Source organism: Chinchilla lanigera, unplaced genomic scaffold (assembly GCF_000276665.1).
Source record: "Chinchilla lanigera isolate Chin_1 unplaced genomic scaffold, ChiLan1.0 scaffold00062, whole genome shotgun sequence".
In the NCBI taxonomy this organism is placed as follows: domain Eukaryota; kingdom Metazoa; phylum Chordata; class Mammalia; order Rodentia; family Chinchillidae; genus Chinchilla; species Chinchilla lanigera.
In genome coordinates, this window is record NW_004955463.1 from 14,395,998 (window position 1) to 14,410,718 (window position 14,721).

The following is a 14,721-nucleotide window of genomic DNA, read 5'->3' on the forward strand; positions in this document are numbered from 1 at the left end:
TTACAGGCATGCATCACAATGCCTGGCATAGAAGATTTATTTGTGTAGGTGGAATTAATCTGTTGTCTTGAGCTATTCAAATTGGTACGCAGAAAAAGAGAAGGCACTTGTTTCTACAAGTAGAATGAAAGACTTTTTAAACATAAAATTTTCAGGAAAACCTTTTTGGGGTGGGGATGTGGCTCAGTGGTAGAGCATGTGCTTGGCATGCAGAGGACCCTAGGTTCAATCACCGGCATCGAAAATCACAAATAACACTTAGTCTTCCCACATCTGTGGGGTTGGGAGTATAAACCTTTTTAATAAACGTAAACGAAGAGGAGAATGGAGAAGCAGGTAAATAGGTTATGTAAATTTGTCAGTGTGTGGTAATGAGTTTAATTGTTAGGGTAACATTTTTCTAACTTCTGTTGTTTACAAATGCTCTTCTGATAATACTTTTTATTTCCTTATTTAGAAAAATTGTGGCTGAATATGAAAAGACCATTGCCCAAATGATTGGTAAGGAGAAAGCTTTTTCCTAGGCTCTGAGCTGTAGTATCTGTCTTAACCCATTGTGGCTGCTGTAATCTGGATGGATTATAAACAGCAGGCTGTTTTTTCTCACAGCTGTCAAAGCTCTGGCAGATCAGTGTCTCGCAAGGCCTCTTCTTCGCACAATGATGGCAAGCCTTTTGAGAGACCAAGTGCCCAAACTGCAACCCAAAACCCAGTTATTTATCACAAAATGCTAACACTGCAATCAAACCTGAATACTGTTTTCCAGTGCCTGGCTCGTGTGCCAACAGAGAGTGTTCTGTGTGCCTGCTGCGGCATACACGCCATAGCTCCGCACCACTGTCTCAGTCCCTTCTCACTCCATTCTCGCATGGTAGCTGGAGAGCTGCCCAGCTCTCAGGCTTCATCTCTGTCTGTCTGTCCTTTGCTCTCATGGGGTCTGTGTCTCTCTCTCCCTCCTTCTCCCTTCTTCCCTCTCTCCTCTCTCCCTCTCTCCCTTTCTCTGACATATAATCTTTATACATATTTATGGGTTACAGTATGAGAATTCCAAACATGAATACAATGTAATAAACCTGGGTAATTTAATATTTTCATCTCAAACATTTATCATTTCTTTGTATTGGGAACCTTTGAACACCTGTGTGTAGCACTTTATGAAATACACAGTACATTATGATAAAGGGTGGTCACCCCACTGTGCTGTAGAACACTAGAACTTATTCTTCCATCTACCTGAATTCTGGTGCTCATTACTCAGCCTGTTCTGTTCCCACTCTGTCCCACTTCGCTGACTACTCTTCTGTTCTCTGCTTCCATGAAATCAACTTTGTTAGCATCTACATATGACCCAAAACATGCGGTGTTTATCTTTCTGTACCTGTCTCATTTCACTTAATATAATGTTCTCTGATGGGGTCTGCATTACGAGGACACTAATTCTGTCTCTGCCCTCATGACCTGATTACCTTGCTACCCAACCCTGTCACTGGGGAGTAGATTTCCACCAGTGAACAAGTGGCAGGGAATATAAACTTCAATGAGAGCAAGACCCATAGGTGCCTTTTTAGATAATGACACAGACTTTAGCTTGTGGACTGCTGACTTCCATGGTGACTACAAGGTGGCTGCACACACTGGACATTGTTCCTAAGGGATGTGCAGGGTTAGTTCCTGTGAGCCCCCGGTCAGAGCATTTTGATCAGCTGAAGAGTGTGCACCCTTATCTCGTGTGTTCCTATTTAAAGACACCTTATTTCATGCATATTGTTCATTCGTTAGCACTGAACTCATAGCCAACAACCCTTTAACTCGTATCTGAATGAAGCTTGCTTAGCACATGTATTAAGGCACATCACAGCTTCTTATGCTTAAGAACACCACGTTTGGGGTCATCTCCAACAGCAAGGTCAATAACACAAAGCACTAAAATGCAAAATGTGGCACTAGTAGACTGCAGAATGTTCACTTATTTATGGTGTGACTTGGTAGTCACGTTGTTCACCCTTAAGTAAGATTGTGCACATTGAGTGAATAAAAATTTTAGCCTCATGTCCAAAAACGACTGCAAAAGCTGATGAGTATTGATTTTGAGATGCAGATAAATTTGAACAAGTAGGCAAATTGGCAGATATAGATGGTAAATGATGATCAACTGTAATCACTTGTGTTCTGTGAGAAGTCCTCTGTGTGTGCTATGCCCAGTGTGTCAGTGGCCTACCATGTCCCTGACACCTGCTTGATGGAGTCCTTTCTCTGATTCAGTGTCTACCCACTGGAAGTTCAGATTTCCCTCCACCAGAGCCAGTGTGCCTTAAAAGCCATGGTACTCCATCGTCCTGCCCTGAACCTAGAGCTCTGCTGGTGAACACTGTAGGTTTGACTCCCTTAGTCAAAGCTGGTCTCATCTTCCAGCACTTGTATTTTGAATTGAGTCTCTGCTGTCCACATCACCAGATGCCTTCTGCCTGGGCCTTTGCTGTACTGTCTCCTCTGTGTCCTCACTTCCTGGTGGCTGCACAGCCACCTCAGTCCCTTCAAGTCTCTGCTCAGATCTTCCTCAGAGGAGGCCCTCTCTACCACACCAGCCACTATCCTACCCCATCCTTCTCACCCTTCTTTGGCCTTTCCCCTTCCCTTGTCACCCTCTGTCCTCCTGCTGGGAAGGGAGTTTTGTAACACTCACTGGCTGTATCCCCATCACTGAGAACATTACTTGGCTCGCAGAGTACCTCTTAGCTTTGTTGAATAACATGCCAAAATAAGCAGCCATTGCTTTTGACCGGTGGTTCCCAGAAGACGAACAGAGGACCAGCATGACCTCTCAGAAGAGCTTCCAGCAGCTGACAATGGAGAAGGAGCAGGCGCTGGCTGACCTGAATTCCGTGGAAAGGTCCCTCTCTGACCTCTTTAGGAGATACGAGAACCTGAAAAGTGTTCTGGAAGGGTTCAAGAAGGTAATATGTCCTGCTCCATGTGTTCCCTGACTAGTGGGGAATTTCTTGGTAGTGTACAGGGCTGGGCAGGTGGCCTTTTAGCAGGCCTCAGGACCTCTTAGCCTTGTGTCTTCTCCAGTGATAATGGCTTTTTTCAGATTTTGCTTGTGGTTGTTCAGGAGGCAGCTGGTCGGGGGGAGAGGCATGTTTTAGTCATTTCTGCTGGGCCAAGCTAATGAACCCTAGACACACCCAGACGAATCAGACTCTGCTACAGGGGACAAGACCTGGAGCCTTCAGACCTCGGGATTCTAAAAGCGTTCTTTTTGGTTTGTTTTTTGGTGGTACTTGGGAATAAACCCAGACCCTTTGCATCAAGCTACTTCCACCCCTTTTTTTATTTTGAGACAGTTCCTCAGCCTGGGCCCAAACTTAAGATCCCCTTTCTGCTTCTACCTCAGTCTCCCAGAGTGCTGGCATTATAGGAGTATGCCACCACATCTGACTTAAAAATGTTCTTCTTGATCATTCACCTTTTCAGTCTTAATAAAAGTAAGAGGAATTCCATATCACTGAAAAAATCCAATCTGCATATTCTAGAAGAAATTAAATATAATAATTTAGTTGTATGCTATCAGTAATATACATTTGCAGTACTCAAAATCATGTGCTGTGGGGGGGTGCTAGGGTTCAAACCGGGGACCATGCACATGCTAGACAAGTGCTTTACTGCTGAGTCACAGCCCCAGCCTTTGAAATTATTTATTCTCACATGAAATAAAAATGAAGCGTGGGCAAATCATGATTCATTTTTGAACAAGGCCTGAATTAGAGGTGTACTGGTATAACTGAACCCCACTGTATTATACTGAGTATTAGCACAGGAGGAAGTTATGTAGAATTTATTCAGAGTAGCATGTGCCTAGTTTTTCCCATTTTTACAAAGTGTGAATTCTTCTGGGCATGGAGGTACAGGTCTGTTATCCTAGCACTCGGGAGGCTGATGCAAAAGGATCACTGCAAGTTCGAGTCTGGGCTACAACGTGAGTTCAAGGCCAGCCTGAACAGCATAGTGAAACCTTGTCTCAAAAATAAAAAAAGTGTGAATTCTTTTTTTTTGAACTGGGAATTGAACTCAGGACCTTGGGCTTGCCAGATAGGCACTGTGCTGCTGAGCTATACCCCTGGCTCCCAAAAATGTGAGTTTTGATATAAGGTATATTACTAGTAGAAGAAAAACAAAATGACATGTTTGTTTTTTAATTTTTCACTTTGGAACAGAATGAAGAAGCCTTGAAAAAATGTGCTCAGGATTACTTAGCCAGAGTCAAACAAGAGGAACAGCGATACCAGGCCCTGAAAACTCATGCAGAAGAGAAACTAGATAGGTAAGCGTTTGTAGTTCGTTTTTGTTTTTTGTTTTGTTTAAAATGGGATCTCACTGTGTGGTCAGGCCTGAGCTTGAACTCTTTATACTCGCGTCCAGCCTGGCCTCAAACCCAAGTGTTAGGGCTATAGGTGTGCACTGCCAATGGCAAGAGCTGGTAAGTCTCACTTCTAATGGTGTTGTGAGGAGACTGACAGAGGTAGGCAGGAGCTTTTTTTAATCTAAAGACCTGCGTTTTGCTGCCTGTGCTCCTATTATAAAAACTTTTTTCTTTCTCTTTCTTGTTCCCATAAGCACTATTATTTTTTTTTTTATTTTAAAGATAAAAGGAGGGAAACATTAACAGACATACAACATTTTACAACATATCACAAGCACAATTCAGACAATACAGAGTTACAAACAAAGTGGTAGGGAATTAACAATGGTGGTTGTATTACATATTGATATCTTCAAAGTGGCTTCTCATGAAAACAGATTTAGACATGCAATACTGGTCAACCCAAAGACTCATTGACAGTTTCTTTCAGCATAGAAACAGAAGACAGAAGAACAACCATGTTAACTATCCTGTATATACATACATACAAAATTTCTCCTTCTTTCCCTTCTCTTTTCCCACATCCCAGAAGCCCTTTACTCTTCAGTGGTTTCCTATCATTTCACAGTGTCTATCATACCTCCGAGTTTAAATTAACTCTTTCAAGTTTTACACTAGTGAAACAATGCGGTGCTTGCACATCCCATAAGCACTATTATTAAAAGTTTATTGTATGTGCTTTTAGTCCTTCCTTTGTCTCTTTACAAGTACTACTCAAAATGGTTTGTGATCTTTTTGTTTTTGTTTTCCCTTTAAAAAAATAGTAATATTGGCATCATAACTAGACAGATTTTCTCTTTCCCTTACTAATGTATATCAAGGCCATTTTTCCATGTCAGAAGAGATAAGTTGGTCTAATTATTTTTATTAGATTGTAGAACTATAACTTGTTTGTTTGTTGAGACACAGTCACACAGTGTAGTTGAGGTTGGCCTTTAACTCACTGGGTAGCCTAGGCTGGCCTCAAACTCACGACAGTCCTCCTGCCTCAGCCTCCTGAATTCTGAAATTGCATGCGTGTGCCATCACCCACAACTGTTTTTCTCTTTTAAACTTTTTTTTTTTAATTAATGGAAAATTAGTTTCAAACTTTTTTCTATTACAAACAGAGCAGAGTTTTTCTGTGAATAGGTAGTGGAATTTCTGATCAGGTGTGTACAGCAAGAAAACAAAAATAATACCTGGGAAACCATAAAGGGGGTACATTTCAAATCGTCCTCCTAGTTACTATCATTTTGCATGGTCCCAAAATGACAGTGCCAGTTTTCCTTCCAGTCAGTACATAGTCCTGTTTCCTTGCATCTGGACCAACACAGAATATGACCATTCTTGTTAATTTTTGATGATCTGATAGATTTTAGAAGTTTGTTGTTTGGGTATTGGGTGTAACTCAGTAGTAGAGTGCCTGTTCAGCATGCATGAGACTTTGGATTCAATCTCCAGCACCCCTACAAAAGTTATTTTAATTTGTATGTTTCTTAGCTGGGAGTAGTGACACATTCCAGCAATCCTAGCACTCTGGGAGGCTGAGGCAGGAGGATTACAAGTTTGAGCCCAGGTTGGGCAATTTAGCAACTTTGTGAGACCCTGTCTCAAAAGATTTTAAAGGGGACTGGGTGATAAAAACACCATGGTATACTGGCATAGAAACAGACGCAAGGATCAATAGAACAGAATAGAAGATGTAGAAACAACTCCAAACACACTCAGCTACCTTATCTTTGACAAAGGGCCAAACACTTTCATTGGAAGAAGATAGTCTCTTTAATAAATGCTGGGAAAACTGGCTTTCCACATGCCAAAGACTGAACCTAGACCCATAGCTCTCACCATGAATTAAACTAAGATTGAAATGGATCAAAGATCAAAATATTTAAAACAGAAGCACTAAACCTGCTAGAAGATGGAATAGGTAAAGCTCTTGAAGACACAGGCAAAGACTTTATGAACAAAATATCGACCACACTGGAAATATTACAAAGAATCAACAATTGGGATCTCATCGTGTTAAAAAGCTTTTTCACAACAAAAGAAGCCACCAACAGAGTGAAGAGACAACCCAGAGTGGAAAAGGATTTTTACCAGCTTTTTTTTTTTTCAGACAAAGGGCTAATACCTAGTATAAAGAACTTAAAAAATCAGGCTCCCCAAATTTAAAGACCCGATCCAAAAATGGTCATCTGAAGTCAATAGACACTTCATGGATGAAGACGTACAAATGGCAAATAAGGACATGAAAAAGTGTTCCACATCACTGGTCATTGGAGATATGCAGATTAAAACAACTCCAGGAAGAATGGCTTTCATCAAGAAATCAACCAAAACAAATGCTGGTAGGACTATAGGGAAAAAGCAACCCTTGTTCCTTGCTCATGGGAATGTAAACTAGTATAACCACCAAGGAAATCAATATGGAGATTCCTCAAAAAACTAAAACTAGATGTTCCCTTTGACTGAGCAGTTCCCCTTGTAGGTATCTTTTCAAAAGAGTTAAAAGCATCATACCACAGCGATACTATGCATATCTATGTTTATAGCAGCACAATTTATAAGAAGTAAATCTTTGAAACAGCTCATCAATAGATGAATGGATAAAATGTGGCATTTGTGGAGCACTACTGTGTCATAAAGAAGGATAAACTTGAATCAGGTAAATGGTTGTACCTGAAGACCACGATTTCAAGTGAAATAAATGACACACAGTTTAAATATTGCATTCTCATGTGAGAAACCCAAAGAGTAACCAAGGAGCAAAATGGAGGCTAGATACTGGGAAGTAGGAAGAACATGTTCAGTGGGAAGGGGAACAGGAGAGCGGGGAGGGAAAAGGGAAGGAAGGGAAAAGAGATTTAAAAAATGAAATGGAAGGGAAAAATGGAAATAAGGCTTCTATAAATAGGGGAAGGATTGATGGGAGGGGTGGTGAATGGGAAAAAATAATTAAGACATACTATGTACAGGTATAAATTCCCTATAGTGAATGTGATCATTATGTATGGCAAATATGTAGTAATAAAAATAAAAAGGGCCAGGGATGTGTCCTGGTGCATAGGCTCTGGGTTTAACCCCTAGTACTGAAAAAAAAAAAAAAAAAAAAAGATTACTAGTGAGGTTTTACTACCCTTTTTTAAGTTAACTGGCTGTGATCAGCTGACATTTCTGGTCTTTAAGACTTCTTCATGCATCTCACTAGCAGTCATTTCTTAGAGGTCTGTGTCAGATAATGATGGTTAGCGTCCTCTCTTTAGCTATGATAACCTCTAGAGTGATCCAGTCCATTGTTATAGAAACTGATTTAATTCTCTGTTGTCAAGAAACACAAATTTTGAAGAATTGTGTTCCATAGAACCTTGCATAGCAGTTGTAAGTTCGAAGTTTTGTTGCGATTGTATTACATAGGTCAGTGATGGTTATCTTTTGTCTGGTCATGTGTCAGTGTTACAGAAGTCATCTTGACTCTAGCCATGCCTGGTGCCTAACATATGCTTTTTGTCTCTGTTCTATAAATAAACACCATCTACAGAGCCAATGAAGAGATTGCTCAGGTTCGCACAAAAGCAAAGGCTGAAAGTGCAGCTCTGCATGCGGGACTCCGGAAGGAGCAGATGAAGGTGGAGTCCCTGGAGAGGGCTCTTCAGCAAAAGGTACAGCCAGGGGTTCGGACTAGGTGGCTACTAAGACCTCCACTTCCTCCCCACCATATTGGTACCAGGCCTGTGTGTTTGCAGTTTACCATGGATCTGGGGGTAGTGGCCTTCACCCCAGCCCTGTGAACTGACTCAAGGAGACAGACAGCTCACACCATGGCATATTATCTGGGAGTTATCCATGGGCAGGGTGCAGACAGGAAGTTGAGTCCTCGCTGAAGTTCAGGGGATCCAGCACTTCCTTGTCAGGATCACAAGGCTACCTTTTATTCCTGCTGTCTCATGCAGTGCATGAAGTCGTCTTCCCCTTTCATTGCTCTAGATCATTGGTTCTTAATTAGGGGTAATTTTGCCCTTCAGGGGACATTAGGCAATGTCTGGAGATAAATTGGTTGTCATGCCTGGGAGATGCTGTTAGTGTCAAGTGGGGAGAAGCCAGTGATGCTGCCAAGCAACCTGCTGCGTACAGGATGGCCCCACGCCGGAAGTCTGGCAGCCCAGCTCATCAGCAGTGCTGCCAGAAAAGCTCTGCTTGGGTAAACCCAAGTCTGAGGAAGCAGCAGCCTGCCTCTTGCTACACAGCAGCTTCTAACTTTGCTCGTCTCTGTCACCAGTGCTTCACTTTTCTGTCTGCACTTGCACACTCATGCTTATGCCATCTTCTGAACTACAGTAGCATCTGATGGCCCCTCAGTATCCCTGGGCTATTCAGACCCCAGAATCTCAAACCCTGGGAGAGATTCAGATACATGTATTTTTAGCAGGTACCCCAAGTAGTCCTGTGGTATCAGGAAAATCTGGGAATTAAGAGGTTAATGGTCAGGCTTCAGAGGGCTGATGGCCACCCTACCTTGACTCAGTTTAAGCCTCATACCAACATGCACATTTTCCTGGGGGAGAGTACATAGTCTAATAAGATCTCAAATGTAGAAAAATGAAGAATTGTTTGGGAGACTCTAGCCAGTCTTGGGACTCCAGTTGTAATTACACTTATCTCAGAACACAAAAGTGGCCTGTGTAATCATGTCCTCTGTCTTTCAGAACCAAGAAATTGAAGAACTGACAAAAATCTGTGATGAGCTAATTGCAAAGCTGGGAAAGACTGACTGAGATTCGTCCCATCAGCTCAGCAGATCTGCACTTGGTTGCTTCTGCCGTGACCATAATTAATCTTGCCTTATCCAGGAATAATTGCCCCTTTGCAGAGAAAAAAAAAAAAACTTTATAAAAAGCACACGCCTCCTGCTGCCTGTCCTGCTTTGCTGCCGATGCAATAGCCCTGGAGGAGACGAGCGTGGCCCCTTTAGGAAGGATCGTGGACCTGACAGCTGGCGTCTCACACCAGCTCCAGCTACAGTCCAGTGAGCCAGGCTGCTGAGTGTGGTCTGTCTGTATTTTGTCTTAGAACCTCTTTACTTTTTCCAGATTTGTTGAGTTTGTGATTTTTGCAACTACTGTGTAGAGTCATCTCTTCTACTTGTCTGGTACTTTGGTGACTTGTTTGATCTAATTATCATCATTTTTATTGAAGGAGGTAATTTGGCCTATTGTTAATTTCAGTTCATAAACAGGACGTCCCATAAGATTGAATCCTAAGCAGTCAGCGTTGTACATCAACAGCAGCACAGGACTCCCTCAGAACTGGGGTTTGGCAAATGTACTCTGGAATCATTTGGTTCCTTCTGGTTCCATTTGTTGATATAAACCCAACATCACATCTTTGCCATCTATTTGAAATATGCCAAGAAAACGTACTTATGAAAGGCTTAGATGACCTTATTTAATGAAAAGGTAACTAGCCCATTACCAATTATAAGGAAAAGAAATAGGATTTTTTGGTTGGTTGGTTGGTTTTTGCAGGCCTGATGTGTTGTTCTTCCAACAAAATTAAAAAAGGCCAAAAAATCTTTTCAAACTATAAGACAGAATTTTAACAAAACAGGTAATAAAAATCATATGAGCCCCTCCATGTGTCTCAGCACATTGTATTTTTAAAGACAGTTTGAACACCAAGGTGGTGAATGTGAGAAGTCCGTACTAACAAACCAAGCTCCTCGAGCTCTTGCTAGCCTCAGATGAGAGTGGAGGACATTAACCCCAAAATGGACATTTCCCATGTAAGGCCAGTGAATCCCTCCCTTTCCATTTGGTAGGCCAAACCAAATCTGTGCAAGTGTTTTAGAGCACTCCTTTGTCTTAATTCTGCACCCCAAAAGGCTTCATGGTGGTATGCACTATGTTCAGTACCTGTACTTTCCTACTTCTCTTGTAAAACTATTGCATGAGCCAACTTCAGCACTGAACTGTGCCTCGTGAAAACCTCTGTAGATCTTGAAAGTGAATATTTCCCTAGCAGTGTGTTACTCACGTGGGTGCAATCTTTAGCCCCAGGGAAGTCAATAACGTCTTTCAAAGCCAGAAGTCATGTTTTACCAATATGTATTTATTATAATTGGTGCTTAGGCTGTATTTTAAAGCCTATTGTCTTAACATTTTGTACAAAAAAAAAAAGAACAGAAATTGTCTTGGTTAGAGAAGTGGCTTGACAATCATTTGGGCCTTGAAGTAGTCACTGTGCTTTACTGTGAATGCTGTCCCAGTAATTACAGTCTCAAGCATCTGCTGATGGTGTGTCCAGTTTCCTCTTTGTCCTCCACTACAGGGGAGGTCAATGCTGCGGTTTGCAGAAACATTACAAAACCTTCTGCTGCTGTGTTTTGTTCACATATCCATATTCTCTTGTTTTATATCAGTCTGTTTCAAGTATAAAAAAGTTATAATAGTGTCATTTTAAATCCATAGTCATCTTTCTTGTTTTCTTTTTAAAAACTTTTTTGCTGTGCTAGAGATCAAACCCAGTCTTGTACAAATTAGGCAAGTACTCTGCATTAAGCTACAGCCCCAGTCCTGTCAGCGTCTTTTTAATCCTATTGTGTGTACACTATGCTGTGCATTAGGACATAGCTGATGGCAGTACTTCTCTAGCACACTAATCCAAGAGACCCCCTGAAAATTGAAGCCTGCTGAGTGAAACCCCTGCACAAGGAGCACAGAAGGGCCCTCGTTTAAGTGATATTTGCCATTGACCTCTCAGTTACGACTTTTACAAGGCATGTCCACCACTCTCATTTAATAGGTAGGTCCTCTCCAACGAGAAAAAAACATACTCGTGCAGCTGGTGCATCAAGGTAGTGTACAGGCTAAAGCTGAGCATGTTGGTGTAGACCTGCAATCCTAGCGCTCTCAGAGGCTGAGGCAGGAGGATCACAAGTTCAAGATCTCTTAAAATTTTAAAAAGGACTGGAGGTGCAGCTCAGTGCAAAGGCCCTGGGTGTTCAGTACCAGAAAAATGGGGCAGCCAGGGGGTGAATATAGTAAGCAAAATGAAGGATACCTCTTTTTCTTTAAAAATAAGCCCCCCCCCCCAAAAAAAAAAGCTTTTTTGCACTCTGGTGAGTAAGAATGTAGTCTAGGGCAGTGATGACAAAGTTTTTAGAGCTTTCAGTGATACAAACAGCCTGCTGTAGCACCTGTGGCATAGGTGGTCTGGGGTCTGTTTCAACACATGTGAGGGTTAAAGTACTTGTTCAGTTAAAACATAAGTGAAAAAGGGAAATAGAAGAAAGCTGCAGGTTTAGACAGGGGTTTGGGAATCACTATGTGATCTTACTGAGACTGTGAGTCCAGAGCTACTTCTTTAGCTTCTGACTTTGCCAAATGTAGAATGCTTTGATCCAGCAGTTTTTTGATACAGGCTGAGCATTTTACTGTGTTCTTGGCTAGATAGTCACGGCCACTCCTAGACTTGACCTCATTTGCAAAAACCCCTCTAACCAGTGACCCGCCCTGTGCTCCGCAGAGCTGCTCTAGAGATGCTGAAATGCCTAGTGTTCAGCCTCTTAGACCCAGCCCAATCCAGGAAGTGCGGAAGTGCATGGTGGTGGGAAACCGAGGCTCGGGGAGTCTTCCAGAGTGGCTGGGATCTATGCGCCAGTGGCCTTCCGGCTGCTCACACTCGGGACAGCCTCTACATGGATACCAGACGGCCCTAAGCACGTCTGTCTGTGTACATGGGAATGGACCACCCCAGCACCCGGCTGCCCGATCCAGCTCTGCCCAGGGCCCTGCCACCTGCAGACAGGGCTGACAAAGGGCTCCCCAGGGCTGAGATCAAGTGGGTGTGTCTCCTCTACACCAAGTCACAGTGACACAGTCCATCCTTTGCTATGGTGGGAGTGTCCCAAAGCCCCTTGTCTTTCCTTTTTGGTTTTTGTTGCAGGTAGGAGCCATCTCCTGTGTTGTTCGTGACTGTTGTTTCTCATAGTGATGTGACCGGGTGAGCATACTCTCAGACTTGAATTCCTTAACCTCTTGTTAGGAAGAGAGAAACTAGGTGTCAAAAGATTAAATGATTCAGGCAAGAGATTTTAAAGTAAAAGATGTATATATTCTGAAAAATTTTAAAGATAACAGATTACTGTGCACTTCTTCAAGAACAGACACGGTCTGGGGATCCCAGAATGTCAAGCCAAAGGTCTAAGAAGTCATGTTCTTTCAGAGATTTTAATAAACACTTAGAGGAGATTTCTGTCCAAAAGGCTTTCACTGGACTCCAGATTCTAATTCTTTCAAAAATTAGTTTATGGGACTGGAAGTATGGCTCAGCAGTGGAGTGCCTCCCTAGCGTTCAGGCCTGGGGTTCCCTCCCCAGTGCCATGAAGAAAGGAAAAACAGTTTCCCATTCGGTCCTTGAGTCTCCACGCAGTGAAGGCAAAGGAATTGATGCGGTGTGCTCCTCTCTGTAAGGGTCTCCTTGGGACGACAAACACACGGCAGCACTCTCTGGTGAAGACCAGTTCCCTTGTGCCAGAGCTTGCATTCTGGAGACTAAAGATTGCACTTTTCGTAGTTTTTCACCCAAATGCAATCCCATTTCTGTGCCTCGTAGCATGCCATTAGATTTGGACAAACGTGATTCCTAAGGAATGACTTTATTAACTATAATATGGTTACAGCTATTACATAAATATATATTCTGGTTATAGTTCTAATGTGGAGATGTTGTGTGCGATGCTGGCCTGTGGCAGTCTGTGTAATGCTTTAACTTGTCAGGAGGAGGCCGAGCCCAGAGCTAGGGTGTGGCCTGAACCTTTTCACTTTGCCACTGTCGGGACGCCTCTGCCTCTGCTTTTTAGTGGCATCTGGAATATACAGTACTCCAAACAGTGTTTCCTAGTCTAATCATCAACTGAAATTCTAGATTTAGGAATAATTGTCAAGTGAACATATGCAAATTTGAGCTCAGAAACCACATCTAATCCAGATACCGGGCAGTGTGTAGGGAGCCACACCCGCAGCATGGGCCTCGACTCTGTCCTTCCCAGCCACAGGACAGGACCCAGGCACTTTTGCACCTCAGAGGTAGCAGTAGACTTCTCTGTTGCTATTAGCAAGCGAATGTTTGCCAGTAGATCCTCACTGTACTAATGTGCCAACAGGTAGACATTCACTGCACATCTGCTCTCTTGTGTCCCCATGGCCGCTCAGGTCGTGTGAGGAGCCCCTCATCTGGAGGGGTGAGTGCTGCATTGACTACTGCTGTCAGGATTGTGTTATGTGGAATAATCATCTACATAAATTTTATATGCATAGTAATTTCCCTTTTTATATGTCAGGTAAATATTTGTAAAAGTTATACTCACACAAATGAAATTATTATAATGATTACTAATATATTTTTTCCATGTTTCATTGCCTGAATAAAAACTGTTTACCACTGTTAGATCCAGGGGTGTGTGTGTTACTGTTGGTGGTTTTCCTGGTTAGAAGTTGTTTTATCCTGAAGTATGAAAATTTATGGCAGCTTCAATTTTATGAGTCCCGTGTTTCAGTCTAAAAATAGACTTTCACCCTACACTCATTTTGTGGGGTTTTATGTAATCAGTTGGGTGTGTAATGAAAAACAAAACAAACTTTGGGATTTGGACCTTGTTACAAATATCTGTGTCTGCCTCTGTGCAGAAAGCTTTTAGCTGGATGCTTCGTGGTTCCTTAAGAGACTGGTCGTCTGCCCGGGCCTTTTGCAGGTCCTGAGAGGCTAAGTCACCTAAGCATTGTGACTCGAAGACCACAGGATAAGCCAGAGCTATGTAAACATCACAGCCCACAGAAGAAAAAATAGTTTTCGTTTTATGCTATGTTTCTTCCAGGTTGACACTTGGAACACTTCAGTACTGGCCAGGCCAACTCTGCTTAACTCAGTAGGAGATGAGGCAGGAAATGTCATGGATCGTGTCACTCTGGAGCTGGGCGTGGTGGCATAAGCCTGTGCAGTTTGAGGCCAGTGTGGAATACTTAGGCCCTGTCTCAGAGAAAAGACAAGACAATAAACAAAGGCTCCATTTTACAGCCTGGGTGGGAGGCCAGTGCTCTCACTTTCATACTGGTCCCCATCCTGACTCTGTGACCCGCAGAGTTCCTGCAGACCGTGTCGCTTCCGAGCACACTCCAGTCACTGAAGGAGGCAGTGCCACCTTCTGCAGACCCCCGCGGGAAGTCTCATATACTGACAATCACTGGGAAAAATCCGACGGAAGCTTGTTAGAACTTTATTTTTAGATAACTGAAGACCACCAGTATTTTTCACACTTTTAA

The 14,721-nt window shown here is 42.7% G+C and overlaps 1 protein-coding gene across 1 annotated transcript in view; it reads left to right on the forward strand.

Annotated features, from left to right (window-relative positions):
- The window catches only part of Tacc1 (transforming, acidic coiled-coil containing protein 1), a gene marked incomplete at its 5' end in the record, with an annotated part of 95,648 nt that extends 81,797 nt beyond the window's left edge, over window positions 1-13,851 (forward strand). Inside the window, 5 exon segments of the mRNA XM_013521504.1 lie at window positions 458-501; window positions 2,794-2,954; window positions 4,215-4,321; window positions 7,944-8,064; window positions 9,109-13,851. Of these exon segments, the coding sequence (XP_013376958.1) occupies window positions 458-501; window positions 2,794-2,954; window positions 4,215-4,321; window positions 7,944-8,064; window positions 9,109-9,177 (502 nt within the window). The 3' untranslated portion in view covers window positions 9,178-13,851.
- Window positions 13,852-14,721: the final 870 nt, after the last annotated feature.